Below are 27,017 nucleotides of genomic sequence, written 5' to 3'. Positions count from 1 at the left end.
TCCCTGACAACTTTGGGAGTATTTCTTGTTTTATAATATGTCATCATGCACATACTCATCTGTCTATTTTTTCCTCTTTCAGGCATGAATTGTGGCTCTTTTCAGTATGTAACAGTATGTTTAGCAGTTGCTCAAAGAGGAAGCTTATTTTTATTTTTTTTATTTTTTTTGTACTCAATTTTTATTGTATTAGAGGGTAACAATATAAAAGAGGTATTGTAACAATTCAGATACAACAACAATACTTACACCACCCTCCCACCCCTACCGCATGGGATACAACATAACTATCAGTGCAGCACGGTCAGTGTATAGAACAGTCCACTTAGTGTCCTTCCAATAAAATGTCCTGAACTCTGGTAATTCCATTGTTCAGGAAGCTTATTTTTTACGAAATAGAGAGAGTTGTAGCACTTTTTGTTTCAACATCTGTGAGTATATTATGTAGCCTATATTATTTGTAAATGAAAGTGTCACATACAAAGTATTACCCCATAACACCAGTTTCAAGGTTCACACTTACATACAATTAGAGGGAGTAAAGTTTAATGCGTATTTGGCGTGCTGTCCGGGGGGAGGGCTCTGAGCTTGGATTTCGGCCCGAACCCAGAGTACTCTACTAGAGTGTGGAGAAGGGGTGGTGGAGGGATGCTGCTAAACTGTCAATGAATTGAGGTGAGACTGCTGAATATATAACAAATATGGACAAACCTTACTAAAAATGTACTTAAAATGAGGGAAATTTGAAAAATCTCAATCTATTTCATCACAACTTTTGTGACAGAATTGGAATATCATTCTTTTTATCGGAAAATATGAACACAATAACTTGATTATTAAAAAAAAAATCATAAAACCACAGAGCCTGATTTTCAGCATTTTCAGGCTGATATGATCTAATTTTAAATAATTGTACCTATTAATTTATATGTATAAATAATTTATAATATATCCATAATATATTACAATATACGTATATATAAATATATATCTAAAAGATTAGGGACACAACTAGGAAACTTATTAAAGAGGTACATTTTCGAACATTTTAAAGGCAGAAAATAATCGGCAAACAGCTGAAGACATACAAAGACATTTCACAATTTACACATAAGGAAACACATTGTGCATTGTGTGAATGTTAATCAGGCATCTTATTAGTCCAACGGAATAAAACAATTCAAGAGTGCAGTCACACCCAGAGGAGGTTAATGTAAATATGAAAGCAAATATTGACACAGATCACCAAGTCTGAACATTGTCACTATAGCACAAGTTATGACAAAGAGCTCTCAGCTTCTATTTATCTGTTATCTGTGTCACAGTGGAGATGGATGTATAAGAACACCTAATGATATTGGCTCCTCCCCTCATCTAACAACACAAGAGACCTGAGAAAAGGAGAGAAGGGAGGGAGCAAAGGAAGAGAGAGGGCGAGTGCATGTAAGAGATATGTTTATACTAAGCCAGGCTCAAATTCAACGCCATCAGTGCACCAGTGCTCATGTAATGTGGGAAATTAAAGCTCAGACATGCAGAGTCTCAGGAACGGTGGGACATTTCTTGGAATAAATTGCGTGCCTCTATCCGAGGGCTCCTTGAAGAAATGAAGCTCTGAATTCTGTGAACATAAACTCGGGTGAAAGCTGCAAAACAGCTTTACAAGTTCACAAAGGGTGGTGAAATATCTCAACGCTCTTCAGAGGCAGCTTGGAAGCTCTTATGTCAACTACCCATCACGAAGCAAAACTGCAGCTTTGAAGAAAACACATGGATTATTGCTGCTGATTCAAGAACACAGAGTAAGTTTTTTTTTTTTTTTATAAAATGCATATGCACTGCAAAAGATATGTTATAGTTAAATTTGTTTTGCCTATACAAATAAATAAACATCATTTTAAACATTTTTGCAAAATAAAATAAATAAATAAATATAAAAAAATACACAGATGTTTTCAGAGTATGGGATAATATGAAAATAAAATAGTTCTAATACTAATGTAATTTTAAAAGTGCCCAGAGAACACTTTCAAAGTTATTTACTGTAAGAATAATTCAGCATTAGTAAGGCAAACTCTGTCCGAATCCATTAGGATGGGAGTATGCATGCCACACTGACAGAACTATAGTTTTTATGTGCTGGGCAGTTATTAGATTTTTTTTCCCTCCACAACTTTCTCCAGAAAAGTCATATTGAATGAATGTCCTATTGAATTGTTGATAACTTATTTTGAAATATAGAAATGTATTTTTCCCATTTTTATTTGATTCACACCTGATCTATTTATTTGTTTTAGGGCAACAAAATAAAAGACAAACTTCTATTAAAGTGAGAAACATGCACTGACAGAAGGTGAGGCGAGAAATGAATGCACAAAAATATACATTCACACACATATGGATAAACTAAATAATTGTTGTCCGTTTGGTCAAAAATATGGTGTGTTGACATGAAATACTTGTGGGAAGTTGACATATTGCATCTAAAACTATTTTAAATAGCCAAATTTAATTGCTACTTATTTTAGAATTATATGCCGTTTTCGTGACACATTAATTCACATTAACTGAGAGACTACATAGAATGTGTGTAGTGTGTATTTTTACAAATTCAAAAGGCTTTTAAAAGTGGTTAAAAGACTTTCTCCTACACAATCATGTACATTTTGATCTTAAAAATTCATGGACATGTCAACAACCCATATACTAGTTTGTAAATGACTACTCTGGAATGTGGAAACAAAGCACAACTAATTTGTTCACATTTAGTGCCATATTGATGAGTTTTGCTCTTGCAGACTTGTGATGTGGTCACTGTATGAGAAAAATGCTGCTTCATCCGCTAACTGTTTAATCTCTCAGAACATGGAGAATGTTATATGGCATAAACATTGCATTGCTATTCCTAGTTTCAAATTCTGCAAACAGTAAGAGTATCTCAGGGCATGAGATTGATGGTGTCAGTAAAAGTCTAAAGGAAACCCAAGGTTAGCTGGTAGGGCAGTAGCATTTAAACATCAGGTGTGTAGATAATGCCCATATCATGATCTAAAATCCAGCTTTCCCTCACCTTTTTGGCAATTTTGGGTAGCTCTTGTATAAGTGAAGATATAATATAGTATTTAAGAATGAAAAATTAATCAATGCAATAATGAAGGTCATGTATTATTATTTTTATATTATTATTTTATCATGACAGATTAATTGAAACTATCTCCTATTATGGTCCCTGTGAACTTTCTGAAACCATTCATTCTGCAGGAGGTTCCCCAAGATGTTCTTATCAGGAGTGAGAAGCTGTTGAAATCCAACAGGGAGGTTTTGGAAACATGCTGACGCAATATTTGAGTGTGCAGTTGATTAAATTAATAAGGTGCTGAATACTATGATACATGATATGTATAGGCATTCATGACCCGGAAAATTAATTTGCAATTGCGTAAGCCATTGGAAGATAAAACTTAAGAAAGTATTTTGGAAATGAATTAATTTTTTAATGACGCACTAAACTGTTGCAACCTGACCTGTTTTCTTGACGCTCACCATCTTGAGCAATTATTACGACCTGCGTATTGTATATCTGATATTCTGACCAATTTCCGGAAGTCCAATTCAATTCCTATTTCAATTACTTTGCAAAAAAAAAATTATTCTGTTTGTCAGTATAAGTGAAAAATAAGGTTAAATGAATATTAAAGGTTAGCCAAGCTCATTAATCACTTAAAAACAATTATATGTGCAAATGAGAAAAAAGTTTCTTAATATGTATTTGTCAGGTGTAGGCTTTAGTTCTGTTTAGTTTCAGTTTGGTTCAGTTTGCCTGTGTTCCTGATCCTTTTTTGTTTCTATAGTTTCTGATTACTTTCACCTGTCTTTCATTTAGTTACCTCTAGGGCTGGACGATTGATCGAAAAGTAACCTAACTTAATCCTGTTAATACTTTCCCCTTAAAAACATTCAGCGGCATGGAGGCAAACTCGAACACCGAGTCGACACACAGGCAGACAGTCCGCGAGCCCCGAAGCGAGATCACTTTCGCTTGAATCCTCATGAAAGTTTGTCAATTGTATGTTTAAAGGCTTGCCAGTTTGAACATTCAAGCGATTTCACACCATTCAAGAACAACGATATGGAAAATATCTCACTTCAGTGCTTGCAAGATGTTTTCAGTAACACAGAGAGCCAAGCTGCGTTGTGTCTCTGATAACGTGCGAGCCCTGAAGCCAAAAAACTTTCACTTGCGTTTTCACTAAATTTTGTCAATTGTATGTGTTTTAAGGCTTGCCAGTTTGAACATTCAAGCGATTTCACACCATTCAAGAACAACGATATGGAAAATATCTCACTTCAGTGCTTGCAAGATGTTTTCAGTAACACAGAGAGCCAAGCTGCGTTGTGTCTCTGATAACGTGCGAGCCCTGAAGCCAAAAAACTTTCACTTGCGTTTTCACTAAATTTTGTCAATTGTATGTGTTTTAAGGCTTGCCAGTTTGAACATTGAAGCGATTTTAGACCCTCGGATGTGTATCATTATATTGACCTACTGCGCTGATGCATTGTGGCACACAAACACTCATACAGACAATAGCTCGCACATCATGTGAAGATTGCGCGCGCAGAGAAACATTAGGAGCGCAGAAACTCATTGTCAATGCTGTACCTGTGATTTATCAGAGTTTGAGTCCCGGTTCAAAGTATGTTTTCTTCAATTATTTTAAAATCACAAAGAAAACAATGCACTCTTTCATTAGAAAAAAATATATCCCACCTTTAATAGTCGAGCATATTTACAGTACAAACCTTGTCAGTGACCTATGAGGGCAAAAAAAAAAGTAATTACATTAATAGTAATCGAGGTAAAATGTTCAATTAATCAAGATTTTGATTTTAGGTCATATCGTCCAGCTCTAGTTACCTCATTACTCTCTATATATTTAAACTTCTGTTCTTGGTTCAGTGCTGTTTATGATTAAGTGGGTGTGTTTTCTAGTATATTTCTGCGATTCTCCTGTGTGTTCCTAGTTAGATTATTATTAAAGACAATTTAAAAAGACCATCCAGATGCCGGCCGTCCAGATGCTCTATCTTGAGCAGAAGGAGCAAAAACCACACAAGGGACTTTTTAGATCTGGCGTGCCTCAACCACTATCCGGACGCTGTGTATCTGCCTGTGAACGGTCCTTTCGTGGAGTGGGTGTTGGGGAACAACAGACTGGCGTTCACCATCTGTCCCGCTGCGGAGGACATCGCCAGCCCCACTTCGGGTGCCTCCCACACACTATACTAATATCCTCCCACACACTGCACGGTGCCTATGCCAGAGCCCAGCGCAGACGAAGAGCCCAAGCCTGACGCGATGCCAGAGTGGACGCCTGAGCTGATCATTGCAGTGGAGTACGAGCCCCACAGACAGGCTTGACCAGGTGTGTGAACCAGCAACATTGTCCGTGCCAGTAGGTGTCCTCGTGAAGTTTGTGGGAATGGAATGGAGCCCCGCCTATACTCCAGATGCTGAGGGTGAGCTGCATATGGCCTCTAGAAATTTTTACAAGGAAGTGCAAGAGGATATTTCCCTGAGTCTCCCGTCCCTACTGGACCCACCCAGCTCCAAAGTCTCCTGTGTCTCCACTGGTCTAGCCCAGCTCCAAGTATCTTGTGTCTCCAAAGATCCCACGCAGCCTCCCTCTTACACATCCTCTACTAAAGACAGTCAGTCCTTCAGCCCTGCCTCCCCTGTTTCCCTTCAGACCCTCGCTTCCCACTTTGTTGACTCCACTCTGCTGCATGGATCTGACTTGGGTCTTCCAGGCTCCAGCTCCGCCTTGGCTAGGGGATCCCCTGGCTCCACAGCCAGCCACCAAGCCCTTCACTCCACCTCGGCCTGTCGACCAGTTGACTCCACCTTGGCTCCTCCCTCCCTTGGTCCCTCCCTTGGTTCCATCTGGGACCATCGCCCTCCGGCTATTGCTTGGTCAGTCACCTCTCTGCCTGCGCTACGTCCCTCCACCCCTTTGGCTACTCCTCAGTTCCCCGGCACCCTGGCTCCACCTCGGACGCTCATCGCTGCGGCTCCGCCTCGGCCTCCTGATCTGGTGTCGTTTGGTCTCATCGTCTCTTCGACACCACTTGAGTCTCCACCTCCATCAGCTCTGTCTCAGTCTGTCGTGCACCTCTATCCACCTTCCAAGTCTCTACCATGGCTCCTCCCTCCCTCGAACTCCGCTGGGGTCATTCGTCCTGGCTGTGCTTTGGTTTCCAACTTGGCTCCTTCTGCTCTCGTCTCCTCCCTGGCTCCTCCCACCGTCATTGCCACCCTGGTCTCTCCCGCCATCATCTCCTCCTGTTTCCTGCACTTCGCCAGCCACTCGCCCGATTACTCCCTGTGTTTTTAAGCCCTGTGGTAGTGCTTAATTCTGTGTTTCCAGAGTGTTGCTGAGTATATGTGATTTATATTGTTCTCGTTGTATTCTCCCTTGTCATGTGCTTAATACTGCAACCACCCAATCGTGACAATATAATTAGGAAATTATTTAATTTCAGACTCTTTAAGTGCAAAAGTATCATGATTCCCAAATCAAATCTTTTTTTATTTGAATATGGTACAATTTTGTGTCCCATAATGTTAAAGGACGCAAATAACATTGTCTGCAGTGATAACTATTAGATATATTTGATCAATTATTATCTAATATTAAAATGATCATAATGGTCATTGGTCATTATATCATAATGTTTACATAATCTGTCGAACCAATATTCACATCATAGTCCAAAACTATTTTTAATTTTTAAACAAATTTTAATGACCAAAAAACATACTATTAAGCTTGTACCTGCATGGATTTTACAAAAAAATGCTCAATGCTAAATAAAGCAGCTCGTATAAGTTTGACATCCTGAGGTTGACAATAAACATATTTTACGCACTTCCTTTCACTGACCATTTTCAAAAAGATAAACTGCCTTCCCAATTGAATAAGCCATACTTATTATGCATTTAATAAAACAACTCACTGCACAATTATTTCATGGCCAGTCGTCTTGGAGCAACCTGAGGTGATCTGTCCAAGCACACCATTACACCAATAACTTTGCTGTCTAACCAAGTTCAAAACACTTTCAAGTATTCTGCATAAAAAAGCGGCTGGCAAAAGCAAAGTGCTTTTTTCTATCATCAGCTATATTTAGTCTAGGTCAACATTTCTGCTGCACCATATTAGTGGATTCCTCAGAGGGAAAGGGATTCAAGGAAAGGTAGAAAATGTCAAAGCAAGGGTAAAAAACGAACAGCTCATGCATCAGCTGCTTCAGAGGATGACCTCAAACACAGCTGTGACAAGGACACTCGCTTTTATTTATGACTGGACCTGGAAAGACAGCGCAAGACATTTAAAAAAACTCATTTTGTGAAAAACAAGAGTTTCGCAATCTTAGTATTTATATTTTCTGAAAGAGAATGAAGTATAGGGTGCTAGTAGAATGACAGATGATAGATATTATCAGGTATTATTTATGAGGTGCTGTAAATTACTTTTCTAAATGAAACATTCTTATATTATTTATACCAGTATTCAGGGCTAAAGTGTTAAATGCTTCAATATAAAAAATAAATAAATAAAATTTACTTTCAGATCACTGATTAAAGGCTATGTAAATCATTTTTACAAATCTAAATAAAAAAAATCTGAATTTGATTTTCTGTCAGAATACTATATTACCACCAAAGCCCAGATAATTACACAGACATACAGCTCACACGCAGTGTAAAGACACCTCACATTGATTTAAGATGAAGCGATTGCTGGAAAACAATGGTCTTTCAGAACGAGAGAGATCGAATGAGAAACATAAAGGAAGGGAGAAAATGTGTAGAAACAAAGGGAAAGGTAGAGTCAAAGACATGATAAAGAGATGGATAGGCAGAAACTGTATAATAGGCACCTCATTTTTTTAGATTGGACTATATAATGTATAATTTAATTTAATTTCAAAGTATAATGAAATTAATTAATAGGTATTATCAAGTATCCAGGTTTAACCAGTCCATGATGAATTATCACCATTGTGTCTTTGTTACACACTATAAAATCCATTCAGATTCACTGTGTAATGTATGATGATAATGTTTCATGCATTATGGGATGGTATTTAGCGGCTTGTATATATATCATGAGCCTAAATGTTAATTCTCCAAAGTTCCTTATATAGTAAACTACTCTGCTTTGTACCATAAATAAAATATTAATAATAATAATAATGTGTCCACAACGTCCTTTTACAGTTTTCATTGAAAAGTAATAGGGGACTTTCACTAACAAACATGATTTTTAACAAACATAATTTTATATTTGCACGTATAAAAGTGAATGTATAGTATTATTAAATATAATACATTTTTGAGTAATAATTACAGTTATTCATTATTTATACAGTGTTGATATAAATGATATAAATATTTCTAGCATGACAACTCTCTGAAGAGTTTAGCACGATAATGGATATGACAATGTTAATGTATTTGGTCATGGCTGAATAGATCTGCTACGCGGCTGCTGCTGCTGCAGAGCAAGTACAGACACTTGCTTTTGAACAGTTGCCTATATGGGTCAAATTGACCCACGAACAGCAAGATCGTATAAAATTTCTGTATGCACATTTCTTTGCCTCTTTGCCTTAGAACATTAAAATATGCTGGTCAAATTGACCCACGAACATCACAAACGTAATAGTAGTTATGTGTGTATATGTCAAAACACATCAGCATGTTGAAACTTTGCATGCATGTTCATGACCCTAAATTAGAAAAAGCATAGGTTAACCGGTATTTCAGACAACTCAAAAATCAAAATGGGTCAAATTGACCCGTAACATCTTGAGTTTCATAACAGAACTTGGTATATAATACAGCATTATTTAACAATAACATTGCATATGTCGTCCTGTTAAACCTAATTTATTTATTTTTTAATTACACCATATTTGGTACTTTGGCAACTTAGTTTCTTTCAATAGTTTCTTTCAATAGCCTTTCTTATTCTCATATATGGGCAAACTTTGTATTGGTATGCATGGCCCTATAGTTATTTCTCTTTTGTGTTCTCATCTCATGCCCTGTATCCGATTGCTCACCCCACCTCCTCCTCTCTGTTTATTTAACCCAGCGTCTCATGCTACCACTCTTTCTCAAACTGTCAGTCTCATTTTTGCAACTGATATTTTTATTTGTATTATTTATTTGCATAGTTAAGAAAATAAACCTGCTTTTATTGGGATCAAGGAGCAGTTGATAACAGACAGAGGAAGCGATAGAAAATGGGGTAAAGGAATGGGCAACGGAAAACCAGAGGGAGGAGGAAGGAGGAGGAGGACTTTATGGAGTCAATCAGGGATGAGAGAGATACTAATGGGGAGCGAATGTGACGGACTAAGCTGGGTGGGATAGTAGGAGTCAAATCAAGTCAGGGAAAATTTAGAAAAGAAAACAAAAAAGAGAGGACTTGACAGACTTATTTTGCACACAAAAAAAATGTAGCCATGGGGAATAAAACAAATCAAAGAGTGGAAGAGGAAGCAGATTTGTTTGCTTGGTTTTTGTGTGTCTGTGAAATTGCTTAATTAACTGAGTGGCAAAATATCATAAAACAAGATTATTGACGAGAGTTGCAATGCGATGGCCATGTGTTGTGTGTAGATACATATATATGTTTATAGAGTGCAAATTCCTCTGCACGTGCTAATACTAATACAATATCTGCCTCAGTGTTTGTAAAAAAACACTTGATGTGCTTTATATAATTCACAAAATAGCTAAAATAGCAAAATAGTATTTTTAACATTTTACAATAAGGTTTCATTAGTTAACGTTAGTCAACTACATAAGTTAAACTGAACTAATAATGAACTGCACTTCTACAGCGTGTATTTCAACATTTACTAATACATTATTCAAATCAAAAATTGTATTTGTTAACATTAGTTAATGCACTGTGAATTAACATGAACAAACAATGAACAGCAGCTGTATTTTTATTAACTAACATTAACAAAGTTTAACAAATACAGTAACAAATGTATTGCAAATTGTATCATGGTTAGTTTATGTTAGTTAATATATTTACTTATGTTAACAAATGAAACCTTATTGTGAAGTGTTACCCATTTTTCTATTCAGCCCGTCACGTCAATAATTTTGCATATGCAATTCATTTTTAATACATTTCCACATTTCAAGTTTAAATTTTAATTTTAACAATTTTAAATATGGGTTCTGAAACAAATCATCTATATCATACCTCCTTGTGACCAATTCTTGCAGGCATGGAGACCTTCTCAGGAGAGGCATTCTCTGAGCATGCTGAACTCAACAGCACTTTCAGAGGAGGATCATACTTCTGGTTGGTCACTCAAAACAGCTCAATAAACCGCACTCAGGTGCACGGTCCAGTTTCGATTCGGGACATGGCTCTGGCTCAAGCCGAGATTGGAATTCTGGGTCTGGTTCTCGCTCTGGCAACACTTGGGAACAGCTTTGTACTGTGGGTTCTGCTGAGGCGACGCAAATACAACGCACCCATGCACCTATTTATGGTCAATCTGTGTGTTGCAGACCTTGTGGTGGCATTTTTTCAGGTGAGCTGAACTTTGTTTAATGCTTAGCAAAACATTACAGGGTTGCCAACACATGACAATGACAAAGACAATGCAAAATGCGCTTGATCATATAGTCAGTCATAAGAGCAAACGAGTCGTGGTTAAATTTCAAAGACGCGTGTGCATGAGTATCAAATAGGCGGAGCTCAACAAAAAATTAGTGCAATAATTTAGACTAAAATATTATTTTCATCAAATATTTGTTGTTTGACATTAAATTTATGTAAGAAAGTAAATATACGTTATGTTCCTGCAGAACATTTGACCTGTTAGGTTTGTTTTTGTTATCTATAATTTAGTGATTTTAAACTGTCTTGCTTGCTTTTTTTTTTTTTCTATTATTAATGTTTTTAATGAATTGGCCAGTAGGAAATATCACTTGCCGGTACTCTTCAAGTAATATTAGGTAGTTAAACAGCATGCAATTGAAAAGTTAAAAAAAAAGAAGTGTATATTGTACAACATTAACCTGGTAAGATGAAATTAAAAATGAATTGGTGCATCCTCAAAACCTCCTATAGGTGCCTGTGATTGGTTCAAGCCATGTATTCAAAATCTCACTCCAGCCAGGTAACCAAAGTTGGTAACCCTGGCATTATTTCTTTTAAGTGACTTGCCAACAGCAGTTTACTGTTTTGCAGGTGCTCCCGCAGCTGGTATGGGTTATCACAGAGAGATTTCAAGGTCCTGACGTGCTGTGCCGCTCAGTGAAATATCTGCAGATTGTGGGAATGTTTGCATCCTCTTACATGATTGTTGCTATGACAGTGGACCGCCATAATGCCATCTGCTGCCCCCTGCAGACTTACAAAAGAGGGGCAGTTTCATGCTGGAATACACCCATCATGGTAGCATGGGGTCTAGCCCTTGTTCTCAGTGTGCCACAGGTACTATGGTTGTCAATACTAAAGTATTACAACATTTAAAATGTTATAGGAAGTATCAGTCAGTGAATATGCATTCTTATACAATATTCACCCAATATTTGCCATATTTTCACCTTCAAGTCATTACAAACGCATATGGTGCTATTCATTCCATGAAACACAAAAGTAACTATTTTAAAATATTTTCCCAATGCTGTCTTCCCTACAGGTGTTTATTTTCTCCAGGTCAGAGGTCTCTCCAGGAGTGTTTGAATGCTGGGGGCACTTTGCCGAGTCCTGGGGGCTGAAAGCCTATGTCACCTGGATGACTGTAGCCGTGTTTGTGCTTCCTACCTTTATTATCACCATTTGTCAGGTACTGCTGGTGCCAGTGCATTTAATTTGTCTCTAATCCCAGTTACCGCATTCACCTTAAAAAAACATAAATGTGAAGACATTAGTAAGACATTACAGATTCACCGTAGAATTACCATTAGTGGGCCTAGTTTAAAAGCAGCTACTGTATTTGAGTTTTTTAACAATATTGTTTCTTCATAAAAAATCAGCATAGGGATTTAATTTCTTGGATGAGCCAACATAAATGATAGTTTAGTTCTACTCCCTCTACACTCTATTAGTTCTTATAAATACAGTCCAATCTACCGTGTTAATATGAAGGAATTTTTCACAGGTGTTTTACTCATATTTTGAATTATGAATTGTATTGGGTTGTGTTTTAAAGGGTTAGTTCACCTAAAAATTAAAATACTGTCATTAATTACTCACCCTTATGTCATTCCAAACCAGTAGACTTTTGTTCATCTCCAGAACACAAATGAAGATATTCTAAATGAAATCTGAGAGATTTTTCTCTCTACATTGACAGCCTATGCAACTACCACTTTCAAGCCCCAGAAAGGTAGTAAAGACACCATTAAAGTAATCCATGTGACATGTAACTTTACCATATAGGCTTTTGTTTTATTGCCGAAAATAAGCTTTTTGACCAACAAAATTGTATAATTTTTATATGTTTTGTTCATCAAGAAAATTTGAAGCCTTAATACAATTGCCAGAAGGCTATAAAAAAACATCACAATCGCATTACTGCAATGAAACCACCACTAAGCTGTTGACAGCACTTTCCATTTTTTTTTCAAATGAAAATATGAATTGAGTTTGTGTTAACACAGGTTTCAGGTTTTAGGACTCATTCCTGCAACACTATTGAAATGTCTCAGCGGTGATCTGGAGAAAATAACTTTTGTTATCTTTTCCCATGGCATTTATCACAATGCTTGTTTGGTGAGATTATGCTCTCTGACCTGGCCAAGGGGTTTTGGTCAGTAAAGTTCTATTTCAGGAGAGAAATTCTCTAATGTGCAGATCTTTCCTTCCACCAGCTGATACCATTCCCAGCAAGCCAGTCTTATTTAAGAAAAAGTACACTGTGCATAACCCAAACCTAAAATTGCGTGTGGACAATGTGTCTTTGGCAACAAACATTTTCTAAAAACATTTAGCAAGAATCTTCAACCTTTGGTCTGACCATTAAACACCTGCATGGTAATCCTTAAGCAAACGTCTTACTGGCATAAAAAAGATTCTATATTCCTTAAAATACATAGAAAAAAATACCAAAAACTAAACAAAAACCTGCAATAATGGAAAACTCCCCACACTTACACGTGTAAAGTTGTTTTTGGCACTGACCTCCAGATGTCTTTTGACATTCTTATGAATGTTTGTACAAATGATGGGGTGTTTTACTTGCAGTTAATATTTCATACTTGAGATTCATTGGTGATTAAATGACTTTACTTCTGTTAAACGTCCCATCTGGGTTTAGTTTATAAACAAGATTTCCATTAAGATAGGTTTTCTCCACCATTTACTTAATAAATGAGTGCTACAGACTAGAAAGCAGTAATTCTCAAAACTGCACATTTTGGATTATGCTCCTTATGTAACACACCAGAATCAATTCACCACCTAATAGATGCCCCATGTTGTAAATTTGAAGATAATCCAGAATTGAGAACTGCTGTTTTGAGAGTAGTGCTGTTTTTTTTTTCAAGAACAAATCAGTGTTTTTTTTAACAAATGATTTAAAAGGGCTATATGTAAGAATTTTCATCTATTAAAAAAAGAACAAAGAAAAAAGAGAGACCTACCCCCGACTTCCTAGGTTGTCTATTAAAGCCTGTTGACTGATTTTTATGTTAAGGACTCGAGATGTTTTTTGCCGGGGAAATCAAAATGATGCGACGTTCACAATGTTCTTCTGCAAGACGCATGCAGTTTTGTTTATTAAAAAAAAGTTACATAGTGTACCTTTAACGAATGAGTGAGCCAATCTGAGTGAATATTTTCAATGAACCAATTCATATGGTTCGGGTTATCAAACGATTTGAGACAATTCGATTGACCCAACAATATGGCTGCATCCGAAATCGCATACTTCCCTAGATGAAAAACAGTATGTAGCCTACCAAATTAAGTATGTCTGAATTCACAGTACTCATAAAAGAGTAGGCAAAAAGTACCCAGAAGTAGGGCTGCATGATTATGACAAAAATCATAATTGTCGATTATTCCCTTGAAATTGTAATTGCGATTATTAATTACGATTATCACAATTTACATTGAATGATGTTTTGAATAGTTTGGCCATGGGACCCACATTTCCCCATGGTCATCAACCTGCGACCCACCTTTTTTGGAATTATACTAACCCAATTGTTGACACACAAGTACTGTCCCCCTTTACTTAACATATAAATAAATTGTAAGAATATGACATGTGGAGAGATTCTGAAGTGTGCATACGATGAGGCCACGGGAGAGGTTTTATGAATGGCAGTGAAGCGATGCAAGTGACGCTGTTAGATCACAGGATAATGAAAAAAATGGTGAATGTAGTACGTGCAAATTACATTCATACTACACACATTCATAGAATGTACTTTTTTACTTATTCAAAATAAGTACCTACTCGAGAGGCGGGTCCACAATGCGCGTACACTTTGTCCCGTAGATGGTCTGCTCGCGCGCTTTAACCTCGTGAATGAGCAGATCCGTTTCCTTGCTAGAGAAGCGTTGTTTTTCCGCTTGCAAATTCCTCCATGTACAGTGAGGAAAATAAGTATTTGAACACCCTGCTATTTTGCAAGTTCTCCCACTTGGAAATCATGGAGGGGTCTGAAATTGTCATCTTAGGTGCATGTCCACTGTGAGAGACATAATCTAAAAAAAAAAAAATCCAGAAATCACAATATATGATTTTTTAACTATTTATTTGTATGATACAGCTGCAAATAAGTATTTGAACACCTGTCTATCAGCTAGAATTCTGACCCTCAAAGACCTGTTAGTCTGCCTTTAAAATGTCCACCTCCACTCCATTTATTATCCTAAATTAGATGCACCTGTTTGAGGTCGTTAGCTGCATAAAGACACCTGTCCACCCCATACAATCAGTAAGAATCCAACTACTAACAAGGCCAAGACCAAAGAGCTGTCCAAAGACACTAGAGACAAAATTGTACACCTCCACAAGGCTGGAAAGGGCTACGGGGAAATTGCCAAGCAGCTTGGTGAAAAAAGGTCCACTGTTGGAGCAATCATTAGAAAATGGAAGAAGCTAAACATGACTGTCAATCTCCCTCAGACTGGGGCTCCATGCAAGATCTCACCTCGTGGGGTCTCAGTGATCCTAAGAAAGGTGAGAAATCAGCCCAGAACTACACGGGAGGAGCTGGTCAATGACCTGAAAAGAGCTGGGACCACCGTTTCCAAGGTTACTGTTGGTAATACACTAAGACGTCATGGTTTGAAATCATGCATGGCACGGAAGGTTCCCCTGCTTAAACCAGCACATGTCAAGGCCCGTCTTAAGTTTGCCAATGACCATTTGGATGATCCAGAGGAGTCATGGGAGAAAGTCTCTTTGGTCATAATTCCACTAACCGTGTTTGGAGGAAGAAGAATGATGAGTACCATCCCAAGAACACCATCCCTACTGTGAAGCATGGGGGTGGTAGCATCATGCTTTGGGGGTGTTTTTCTGCACATGGGACAGGGCGACTGCACTGCATTAAGGAGAGGATGACCGAGAGGCCATGTATTGCGAGATTTTGGGGAACAACCTCCTTCCCTCAGTTAGAGCATTGAAGATGGGTCGAGGCTGGGTCTTCCAACATGACAATGACCCGAAGCACACAGCCAGGATAACCAAGGAGTGGCTCTGTAAGAAGCATATCAAGGTTCTGGCGTGGCCTAGCCAGTCTCCAGACCTAAACCCAATAGAGAATCTTTGGAGGGAGCTCAAACTCCGTGTTTCTCAGCGACAGCCCAGAAACCTGACTGATCTAGAGAAGATCTGTGTGGAAGAGTGGGCCAAAATCCCTCCTGCAGTGTGTGCAAACCTGGTGAAAAACTACAGGAAACGTTTGACCTCTGTAATTGCAAACAAAGGCTACTGTACCAAATATTAACATTGATTTTCTCAGGTGTTCAAATACTTATTTGCAGCTGTATCATACAAATAAATAGTTAAAAAATCATACATTGTGATTTCTGGATTTTTTTTTTTAGATTATGTCTCTCACACAGTGGACATGCACCTACGATGACAATTTCAGACCCCTCCATGATTTCTAAGTGGGAGAACTTGCAAAATAGCAGGGTGTTCAAATACTTATTTTCCTCACTGTAAATAGCGAATCCACCATGACGCGAGCGCAACAGGCTTTTAAAGGGAATGGGAGATGAGACTCTGATTGGTTTATTGTAAGTTACGCCCAAAACACACCCATTATCATTAAGAGAATAGGGACAACCCTTTTAGACCATGCGCCGGGTGCGCCATTTTTACCGTTGTTAAACTAGCAAAAGTGGATTCGGACATGCCCTAAGTGCACTTGCGCCATGTGCTTTAGACCATGCGCTTAGATCGTTAAAATAGGGCCTATTGACTTTAGACCAGGTTTCAGTTGGTCAATGGCACAGTCTATTTCAGTTGCCTCAAAATAGCAACGCGCTGTCAATGCGTCTGAACACACCTCGTTTTCAGACCAGCACGCCCATGAGCACACAAAATGCATTTGCTAATTAAACAATGTGGCGCAGAATGTGAAAATGATAACTGAGTCGACCTGAAACTAGCAAAAAACACTTGCGTTGTGCCTTGTGCCGTATTGCGCATGGTGTATGATAGGGCCCTGTGTGTCAATGTGTATGTGTATTGAACAGCGACACCTACTGGTGGTGATCTTTAGTAATAACCTAGAACAGAATAAAGCATGTGCAATGTAACACGTAAGTAACACGTTAAAAAAATTATGTAATGTAATCTTTTATTTTTGTGTCTCTAGGTACGAATATTCAAAGAGATCCATGATAACATCTACCTGAAATCAGAACGTGTGGTTTCTGCTGACATGAAGAAGAACCTGGTCATTTTTCACTTTCCCATCTTCAAAAAGCGGGCCAGCGAAGCTAGAGTCTCACACATGCCGAGAGAAGCAAGAGAACTCCATAAAAAGAAAATCAACAGTGGCTCATCCCATTCTCACACCTGCAACACTGAGGACACACCAGAGACTGATTGTTGTGGTAAATCTTGTCAGGATGGCTACAGTCCCAATGATCTAGCCTCACAGACTCACAATTCATCTCCTGATGTGCTGCCTCACAGTCAGACTCACCCAAACACCATCTGGAGCAACTCTGAAGCATTCCAGACATCACATGGATACTCTGTTCCACACAAGACAACAACTACTGAAGAATCCAATACTTCATCAAATCCCTCTTTCCCACCTTGCCCTCTCCATCCACCTCTTACAGGTGTGTCGAAAGCTATGTCTAAAACAGTGAGGATGACTCTGGTCATTGTGCTTGTTTATACGTTGTGCTGGTCACCCTTCTTCATTGTACAGCTGTGGGCTGCCTGGGACCCCAACCCCCCTGACCAAGGTGAGAAACTAAAGACACAAGAAATGTATAGCCAGTGCTGGGTAGATTACTTACAAATTGTAGTCCATAACTGATTACAAATTACATGAAGATAATTGTTTAGTTAGTAAATCGTTTTGGAATTTGAATAGAATTATTTTGTACCATATATCAATAAAAAATAATCTGATTACGAGCATTTTAAAATCCAATATAATCTAATCTAATCACAAGTACTTTTTTGAAATCTGATTACATAATCCAGATTACATGTAATCAGTTACTACAAAGTACTGGATATAGCATAGCCATTTTTGGAGGTAAAGCATGAGGTACAACTCAATGATGACATTTGGCTGTTCAAAAAGGGTATAATTAATTCCTTTACAAGAGCACTGACTCATTGGATTGTGGAAGTGTATTGGAATGGTTGCAAATTATTTGGAAAATGTAGAGCCCATCAATGCAATGAGTCAAGTCAGTGTTTACTTGCAAATGCCCACCATCTCTTCATCTCACGTTCTTCTAGACACATCCATATTTAAAGCCCTTTTCTTCACACCAATAAATAACCCTTCTCCATTCCCTGCTGCTCTTACATTACTAACCAGATTTTGATATCTCTCACCACAGACCACTGAAAGCTGCTATACATCTGTGCTCCCACTCCAGCTGCTTTTGATTTGTTTCAGCTGTTTACGTGCAGCCAAATGGGCAACATACTGCTATTGATTGAACAGTTGAATGTCATATAAACTGTTTAGTATAAGAGATTTTCTAACTGAATTTCCCACAATGGAAAATGAAATTATAATATATTTGTTGTTATTATTAATCTGCTTGGAAGCCTTCCATTTCTTTATTTCCTGTTTTGTAAGCTCTTTGGGTTGGTAAGACTTTTTAATGTTTTTATTAGAACACTAAAAATATAGTAAAACAGTAATGTTGTGAAATATTATTACAATTTAAAAGAACTGTTTTCTATTTTAAAATGTAATTTACCGTGATGGCAAAGCTGTCATTACTCCAGTCTTCAGTGTCACATGTTCCTTCAGAAATCAATCTAATATTCTAATTAGGACCCAAGTAATTTTCTATTATTATACATTATTATTATACATTTTGAAAACAGTTGTGCAGCTTAGTATTTTGTGGAAACCATGAAACAGTTTTTTTTTCAGGATGCTTTGATAAGTAGAAAGGACAAATTGGATGACTTTGAATTTCGAATTTGTTCTTGAACTTTTTGAGGCAGTGTAAAACTACAACAAATTTTATTTAGTTTAATTTCATTATAAAAATCCTTAACAAGATCTTATTTACTTTATACTGTGTAAAATAAAAAGTAACATCAAAAATTGTATTAACGTGCACTTCATAAAATTATTGTAAAAGTCATAAACAAACCCTACATGACTAAACAAACACTGGAATGAACAATGTAAATACCCTACTGATTTGGTTCTGAAGTATGTTTGTTGTTTTGCGAATATAAACTATAAATGCCTTGAGGCGCCGAGAGTGCCCCCAGCTAACAAAAATATGTTCTTGCTAACATTCCCATTAAGTTATGAAAACATTTCCAAATGTTTTCAGCACGTTCAAAAAATCTAATTTCTAATTGTTTTAAAAACATTTTTTATCTTGGTTATGAATGTTAGAGAAAACATTAAGGGAATGTTACATTTTGTCATTTTGCTAACGTTGAACATTACTTTTAAATGTTCTCTGAACCATCTGAAACAAATATAAAGTACTAACGTTTAAAAAATAAAACGAACCTCCAACTAAAATGATTCAGAAAAACGTTCCATGAATGATATATACATACAATTTTTGTGCTAAATGTTTGATAATGTTATTTAAGACCAGATAACGTTCCTTGAATAATGCTTGCTCATAACTTTGAGAGAAACTGTTCTGAGAACATTCCCTGTTAGCTGGGTTGAGTGTTCGCGCAAGTATAAACAAGGTTTTATGCTAGTCGAGTTTTGAAACCTCTCTTAGATCAGCACATTTCAAGGTGTCACCGTCTCTAATGTGCTTTATATTAGTAATAGCCCTTAAATGAGGACAATAACTTGACCTCTATGATATTTGACTTGAAACTGATTTGACTTTCTCTACCCCTCTCCCTCATTTTCAGGAATGGCTTTCACCATCCTGATGTTGTTAGCCAGTTTGAACTCTTGTACGAACCCGTGGATCTACACAGCCTTTTCCAGCAGCGTGTCGCGTGAACTTCTCGCTCTACTGCGCTGTCGACCAAAGCTGGCTCGCTCGATGCACGACCACTCCAGTGATATAAACACCTCCACCACCAAGGACAACCAGTACTGACCCCTATAAAATAAACTAAAATTGAGTGTCAGCAGAGGTGGCGATTTATGCGGGTGTATCTGTCCTACGCATGTGGAAGACATGTTGTCATGAGATATTGCTACATCTTCTATTCAGAGTAGCTGAAGATGCTGTTTTAACTGTGAAGAGTGGTATGCTAATGAGCAAACTGTACCAATATGTGACATAAAGATCATTTCATGAGGATTTTATGCAAAAAGGGACCACTGATAATGAGGCTGATCTCCTTCACCAGGATAAAGAACAGCTTACTAACTGTCAAAATAAACTTCATTAAACTCCAAAGAATACTGAGATAATTTATAAACATATTTTATTGAAATTGTCCTCTGTTGTCTGAGAGATGGAGATAAAAGCCTTAACCGCAGAGGAAGAAGAGATCAAGGCCTTAACCTTAGAGCCAGCAATTCTTTCTGCCATAAGTCTTCTTCAGATTCAGAGCTTGCATGGCAAGGACTGAGGAGGAAGAAGATAAATGATGTGATCCATGCATGGAAACTACATCCAGGGGAGAGACAGAAAAATCTGGACTAAAAAGTGATATTCCTTCCTTGTTGGACAAATATGATTTGTATATTTACAATTTGTATATTTAATGTGTCATATTGAATATTAAGCAGGCTGACAAAATATGCGGTGCGCAAAGCAGCAACACTTTCAGTTCCTCAATAACAGTTGGAATTATTTATGAGCACTATTTAAATTTGTGTAAGGATAATAGGAAGTCATAACAAATATAAGAACGATAAAGGAAGAAAAACGAAAATGACATCAGGTTACAGTGCCTTGAAATTAAATGGCTTATAACTGAAGTATATACAGTACAAATCTTCAGGATCAGTCCTCTGATACTCTGTAAAAATCATTTTCTTAATCAGTATTTTTACTTAAAAATTTGCCAGCGGGGTAAAAAAACATAAGCCTCTAAAAAGACAAGTTGTAATGTATTGCAAAATTTTTCTTAGCAAAGCAATTCAATTTATCTTGTTTTAAGACTGGCTATTTTTTACTAGAAAACAAAGTACTGATTATTTCTGTAGCAGTAGCTGATTTGTTACACAGTTCACATATAGGCTTAGATTAAATAAAAACACACAAGATATAATGTAAATAAAAGTAAAAATCTATTGATACAGATGTTTATCTAAATATATTTATTTGACATTTTAAAGAGAAAAAAATGTCTTTGTCAAATCCTTGTGATATAGAAACAAGAGCTAAAGAATCCAAATAAATCACAAATAAATTCAAGACTGTCTGAAAGTATATGGACTAATCTGTAAATTCATCAATCCTAATAATGGTCTGAGCTGTCGAGTGTTGACACGACAGGTTGTTGATGCGAGGATCGAAGTACAAGGCCGGCCTGTTGTTATTTTTAAGGTATTGCGCTTTCGGCGTCTTCGTTTGTCTACTGCAATGGTGATCCGGCTGGACTCAAAGGATGGTATGGTCTGGTAGTATGGCACTGTGTTCGCCATGATGTCCTGTCCGCAACCATCTGTTCAAGGTCAATTGGGTCCATGTTGCATAGTTTCAAATTGGCTTTGAGGCCGTCCTTGTAATGTTTGAGTTGCCCTCCATAAGAGCGCATGCCGCTCTGGAGCTAGCAATAGAAAACCTGCTTCGGCAGGCGTGAATCTGCCATACGTGCAACATGTCCAGAGCAGCGAAACTGTGCAGCGAGCAGGAAGGCCTCAATACCAGGGATGCCGCAGGTCTGGGACTTTATTCTGCCATTTGACATGTGCAATACGACGGAGACAGCGCATTTGGAACTGTTCAAGTTTGGCAATCTGCCGGCGATAAATGGTCCAGGACTCCGATCCATACAACAGAACTGTGAGGATGACTGCCTTATATGCTGCCATGATGCCGTGCTCGTCCCATATTCTCTTGGACAGTCGACCGAAAGCAACACTAGCTTTTGCTTTTGTCGCATCAGCTGCGAGAATGCTACCGACGTAGCAGAATTTGTCAACAGCTGTCAGCACTGTTTCACCTGCAGTAATTACCATTTGATTGGAGTTTAACTTGTTTACTGCTTGAAGAATGACTTCTGTCTTCGCTAGACTGACAGTGAGCCCAAACAGGGAAGCTGCAGTTCGAAAATGATCGAGAAGTGACTGGGCTTCGGTAAGGGTGTGCGCCATCAGTGTGCAGTCATCTGCATACAAGAGGTCATGCAGATTGCGGAATGTGTGTTTGTGCGAGCCTGAAGTCCTTAAAAGCCACGGACAGAATCATGGAAAAGAAGATGCTGAATAACAATGGGGCAAGCACACAGTCCTGTTTGGTGCCATTGGAGATGCCAAATGGGTCAGACAGCTCAACATCATCCAGCACCTGACCAACAATGCCATCATGAAATGAACGGACAATGTTTACGAATTTCTCTGGGCATCCAGTCTTACGCAGAATAAGCCAGAGCCTAGTGTGGGAAACTGAGTCAAAGGCTTTGTGAGGTCAATAAAGATCATATAAAGATCACGTGTTGTTCTCGGCACTTCCCCTGAATCTGCCTAGCGGTAAACACCAAGTCCATAGTACCAGAGCCTGCACAAAATCCACACTGACTTTCCGGAATGATGTCGCTGTCATAAACGTGTTGTTGAACCCTAATAGTATTGTGGGGGACACTTTAATTGTAATTGAGCATAAATACAGTATTTTTATTTTATCTGATATGTATTTATTTAATTTATGTTTACTCCAAATGTGAGCTGATTTTCATTTAAATTTACTGATAGCAAAAGAGGATTGGTTTAATTTATGAAATCAGAAAACAGATAAGAACAACTGACTCAAATGAACCTCTTTGTCAAACAAAACATTTTTAACATTACCTTTAGTGGCTGATATCTTAGACTTAGAGCACACTCTTCATGATTTAAAGGCCTTTTGGACCATGGAAAAGGTTTACACAACTACTTGATATAAATGTATAGATCTATAAATGGTGTACAAATGGAAGAAACCAAGCACAGTTGTAAGTCTTCACAGGACTTGAAATTAGTGCAAGAGGAAGAAATATAGCCAATACATCAGGAGGTCACAAATAACCCCAGGCCTGCCACCATGACTATTTGTCAAAGACCACCTGGATGATCCATGACAGCTATTCGAAGAATGCACTATGGACAGATGAGATGAAAGTTAAACTTATGGCATGAATTAGGATTGAAAGTTTGATGAAGACAAAATGCATCACTTCAGGAAAGTATCTCATTCCAGCCATTATATGGTGATGAGGTTATCATTTGGCATCTGGACTGTACAAATGGGCTAAAATTCTTCACAAACTGATCTGCTACGACAATTGTTTTGTACGTTATAGTGGACTACATCAAATTTTTGATAATATGCAGATAATTCTATCAACACCCTAAATCCATGTTTAATTTTTTCGTATTCATTTATTTACTTGGAAAGTGATATGTCTCATTACCGTGTCTGTCATTATCGTAAACTTCCTTACATATACTTGGATGTTTGAAATTGATTTGAGCGATGACTTCTTTTTTTGGTCAGTACATCACCAGTTGCATAATGAACCAAAAAGTGCAGTAAAAATTGGACACAAAAACACTACTGTTTATAAGGCTAACAGACAATTCATTATTCAAGTAGGGATAGCAATTGGAACATTCTGTGCTCACATGCAAAACCAAAACAATGTCCTTAAATGGGTATCTATCCCTCTGACATTATCATATACACATCTCTTTGGATCCCAGATTAACCTTTGAATTCTTTTAAAGTCTGTTTCCTCTGAGAACAGGAAATACAATGAAGACCATGTATTAAACTAATGTGAACTGCTGGGCAAGTGAGCTTTATTAAACACTGTTTACGTGTCAAAAATGAAAGTCTTAAAGTGCAAATCTAAAAGTCAGGGTCATGTGGGATCGATTTGGATCCTTGAAACATTCCTATGAATGAAACCATCATTTCTTCTCATCCCGTAGGCTTTGTTGGACAGGAACGCAGTGCTTATTAATGGCCATGGTTCAGGATGACCACAGAAATCCTGCCAGTGTTAGACGATGTGCTGTGACTGTGTCCGAGGTCATTCACTAATTCATTGCCGTTTCTGGCAGTTTTAGAGATATAAAGGGGGAATAGATCTGTTGAGAGGCTGACCCATCCATGAAGAAGAAATTGGGGTCAGATATAGCATGAAGCTTATAACCGAAATAAATCAATTTCTTTTTATAGAAATATGTATGACTCAATAAACAGCATGAAGTGGTAACAAAGAATTTAAACTTTCAAAATAGTCCAGGAAAGCCAAACTTTGCCTGGAATTCCACTCTGTAATTTTCCTTTCGGAATGATGGATTCCCAAATACTATAATGAGCATTTCAGTACACACTTTTTTGGGGGGCAAATGTGGTCCATTTTAGAGCAAAAGCATCTTTGGAATCTGATAAATAATTATCATTCCGGCAGCAGAGTCTCTCATCTAAGTTTGGATTTTAGAGCTTAAAGTAGTTTACAGTTTTATGACACTACTGGTAGTATATTATTCTAGTTCCATTCTGTGTAACTGTTTAAAATATATCCCCAAAAATAGCTGAGAAAACCACAGTATGATGAACAAGAAATAAGAAGTGTGACCTTCAAGTAATAAAAACCCTGAATGAATACTATCGTCGCATGCACTGATGTGGTGCATGGATGTATACAACATGATTACAAACAGCAGGTCCACATTATAACGTACAGAAATGTTGACAGGGCTGAAACAGTGAGAAAAAGGACGTCTAAAACAGCTGCTGCTAAAAACATTTTCACACCAGATCAGATCATGCATGAAAATACAACATCGAATCAGCCTACATAATAAAAAGCTGCTCAAAATAAGATTAGTTTGTAGCCCATTTCATCTCTGAAATATTTATCTAGGAGCCCTTTGCAAGAATGTTTTCCCAGATTTCTGCAAGAACTGCGTGTTTGTTTTACAGTATTACATAAGCTTTAAGCATTACTCTCTAATAAGGATGAAATTACTTACACCTTAGTTGGCCTTAGGACGTCCTGGCAGCTGGCCACGTTACTGGCACACTGCTGGATCTGAAAACACAAGAAACACATTTCTGAAGGCCAGACATTGCATTCTGTTTAATAGCCTGTCTTGCTCGCACTTATAGTTAATTGCAAATACCTGTAGTATTATATAAAAGTTATGAAGGTCTATAAAGTTTATAAAAATGTAAAGCTGTCAAATGAAGGCCACAAAGTTTGGAATTTATTGGAAAGTACTGTGGAAATAACTGATCCCATATTTTGTAGGCCTACCTTTTGTAGCCAATTATATACTTACATTTTTAAGGATTTTTTTTTTTTTAAGTTTGTGATTTTACAATTTTGGGAAAAGATTGTGATATTATTAAGTAATGTTACTAAATCTTGAAAAGACCATTTTTATGACTATGACTTTGACTTGTCACTTCGGTCATATCGGAGTCTTACTGCCCTCAAGTGTTTATTAGTCAGAACTGCAATTTTTCTTTCACCTTATAAAGAAGCATTTATCTAAAATGTCTTGTATTTAAACAAGTTAAAAAACCGACTGAACAACAGGTAATGGCACTAGAGGCTTTTGCAATTTTCAGTGATTCAATAACATTGCTGTTTCTAAAGGAAAAATGTCAAAGGAAATGAAATAGACTTTTCCATCAGAGGGACAAGAATAATTTCTGGCTATTCATGGAGACACCATGGACACCACGGAAAATAAATAGCAGTAGTTGCAAACAGTCTGTAATTAGTATGTTCAGTTCAGTCTTAGAATCATTTCAGCTAGTCGTTAGGTGTCCCCAGCTTAAGATTCACCCTGTGCCATGCTTTTTTCAAGGAAAGAAAATATTGTTCATCAAAACTAACTGCAAAACTGTAGGCTAGGCCTATAGCTACTACAACAAATGGTGCAATTTCAAAGTATTATGACTGAATAAATTTTGTTGAATGAGTAAAACTATAAATTTCCATTAGATAAAATATTATGCAAGAAATAATGGGAGGTAAGTTACGAGGTGTGTAGTGTAAGTTATAGGTTAAAATTGTAAGGTAACCTCCAACATTTCTAGTCTTATAACATTAATAATCTTAAATAGGAAAACAATTTTTTTGGTTTTATGAGGCCAACATGCCTAAGTTACGTATTGGCATAAAGTTGGTAAATACACCATTATTACAACGGATTTTAACAGTAATTAAACTTACCTCTGACTTTCTGTAATTCTTCATCTTCAGTGACTTGTATACCAGCTTATTTTATCTTTATCTCCGTCGTCAAGGTCTGAACCGAGAAAGCCATCGTAACCGTCGTTGTTCGCGCGGGCTGAAAGGTTAAAGGGGTGGTTGATTATGATTTCACTTTTCTAACTTTAGTTAGTGTGTAATGTTGCTGTTTGAGCATAAACAGCATCTGCAAAGTTACAACGCTCAAAGTTTAAAGCAAAGGGAGATATTTTCTTTTAAAAAATTGCTTTTTAAGGACTACAACAAACGGCTGGTAGGGACTACACGACATTCCTCCCTAACCCTAAAATTTACATAAACCCCGCCCCCGGGAACGCGATTTATAGATTATCATGACAAAATATGATAATCACTGACTAGAAGATAACTACACATATGCTACATTAAATTCATCAACTAATCAGAAATGTCCTGTTGCTTCTACATGTTGTCACTTCTTCTTGAGTCTCTCCATCATTGTCTGAATCTAGTTTGAACATAAAAGGCTAAAAGTTGTAGAAATTTTCATGTCTGTGTGAGGTAAAAGGACACAAGTTGTTGAAGCTCCGCCCTCTGTGCCGGGAGCAGCCGAACATTTGCATTTAAAGGAACAGACACAAAAACGGTGCGTTTTTGCTCACCCTCAAAAGTGACAATTTTAACATGCTATATAAAATTATCTGTGGGGTATTTTAAGCTAAAACTTCACATACACACTCTGGGGACATCAAAGACTTATTTTACATCTTGTGAAAAGGGCATTATACCATCCCTGGTGGAATCATGAAAGAAATTTGTAGGATACCTTATATTAGTTCCTTGAGGTGTAAATATGACCCGTTAGGGTACAACCACAGCTTTTGTACCCAAAGTGTTCACAAATGGACCCTAATGGTACACTTTTTTCATACAATGCACAACGATTTGCATGCAGA

At 37.4% G+C, this 27,017-nt stretch overlaps 1 protein-coding gene across 1 annotated transcript; it reads left to right on the top strand.

The window, feature by feature from the left end:
- Positions 1-1,323: 1,323 nt before the first annotated feature.
- On the top strand, positions 1,324-21,100 carry avpr2aa (arginine vasopressin receptor 2a, duplicate a). Its single transcript, XM_084099552.1, has 7 exons — positions 1,324-1,802; positions 2,298-2,353; positions 10,316-10,629; positions 11,292-11,537; positions 11,746-11,892; positions 16,892-17,495; positions 19,621-21,100. Exons 3-7 carry the CDS (start codon positions 10,318-10,320, stop codon positions 19,812-19,814), a joined length of 1,503 nt encoding a protein of 500 aa, XP_083955678.1. The 5' UTR covers positions 1,324-1,802; positions 2,298-2,353; positions 10,316-10,317; the 3' UTR covers positions 19,815-21,100.
- Positions 21,101-27,017: the final 5,917 nt, after the last annotated feature.

Source organism: Abramis brama (genome assembly GCF_963993115.1).
Source record: "Abramis brama genome assembly, chromosome: 22".
Lineage (NCBI taxonomy): Eukaryota > Metazoa > Chordata > Actinopteri > Cypriniformes > Leuciscidae > Abramis > Abramis brama.
The sequence above is the reverse complement of the archived record's forward strand: the minus strand, read 5'-3'. Positions and strand labels throughout refer to the sequence as shown.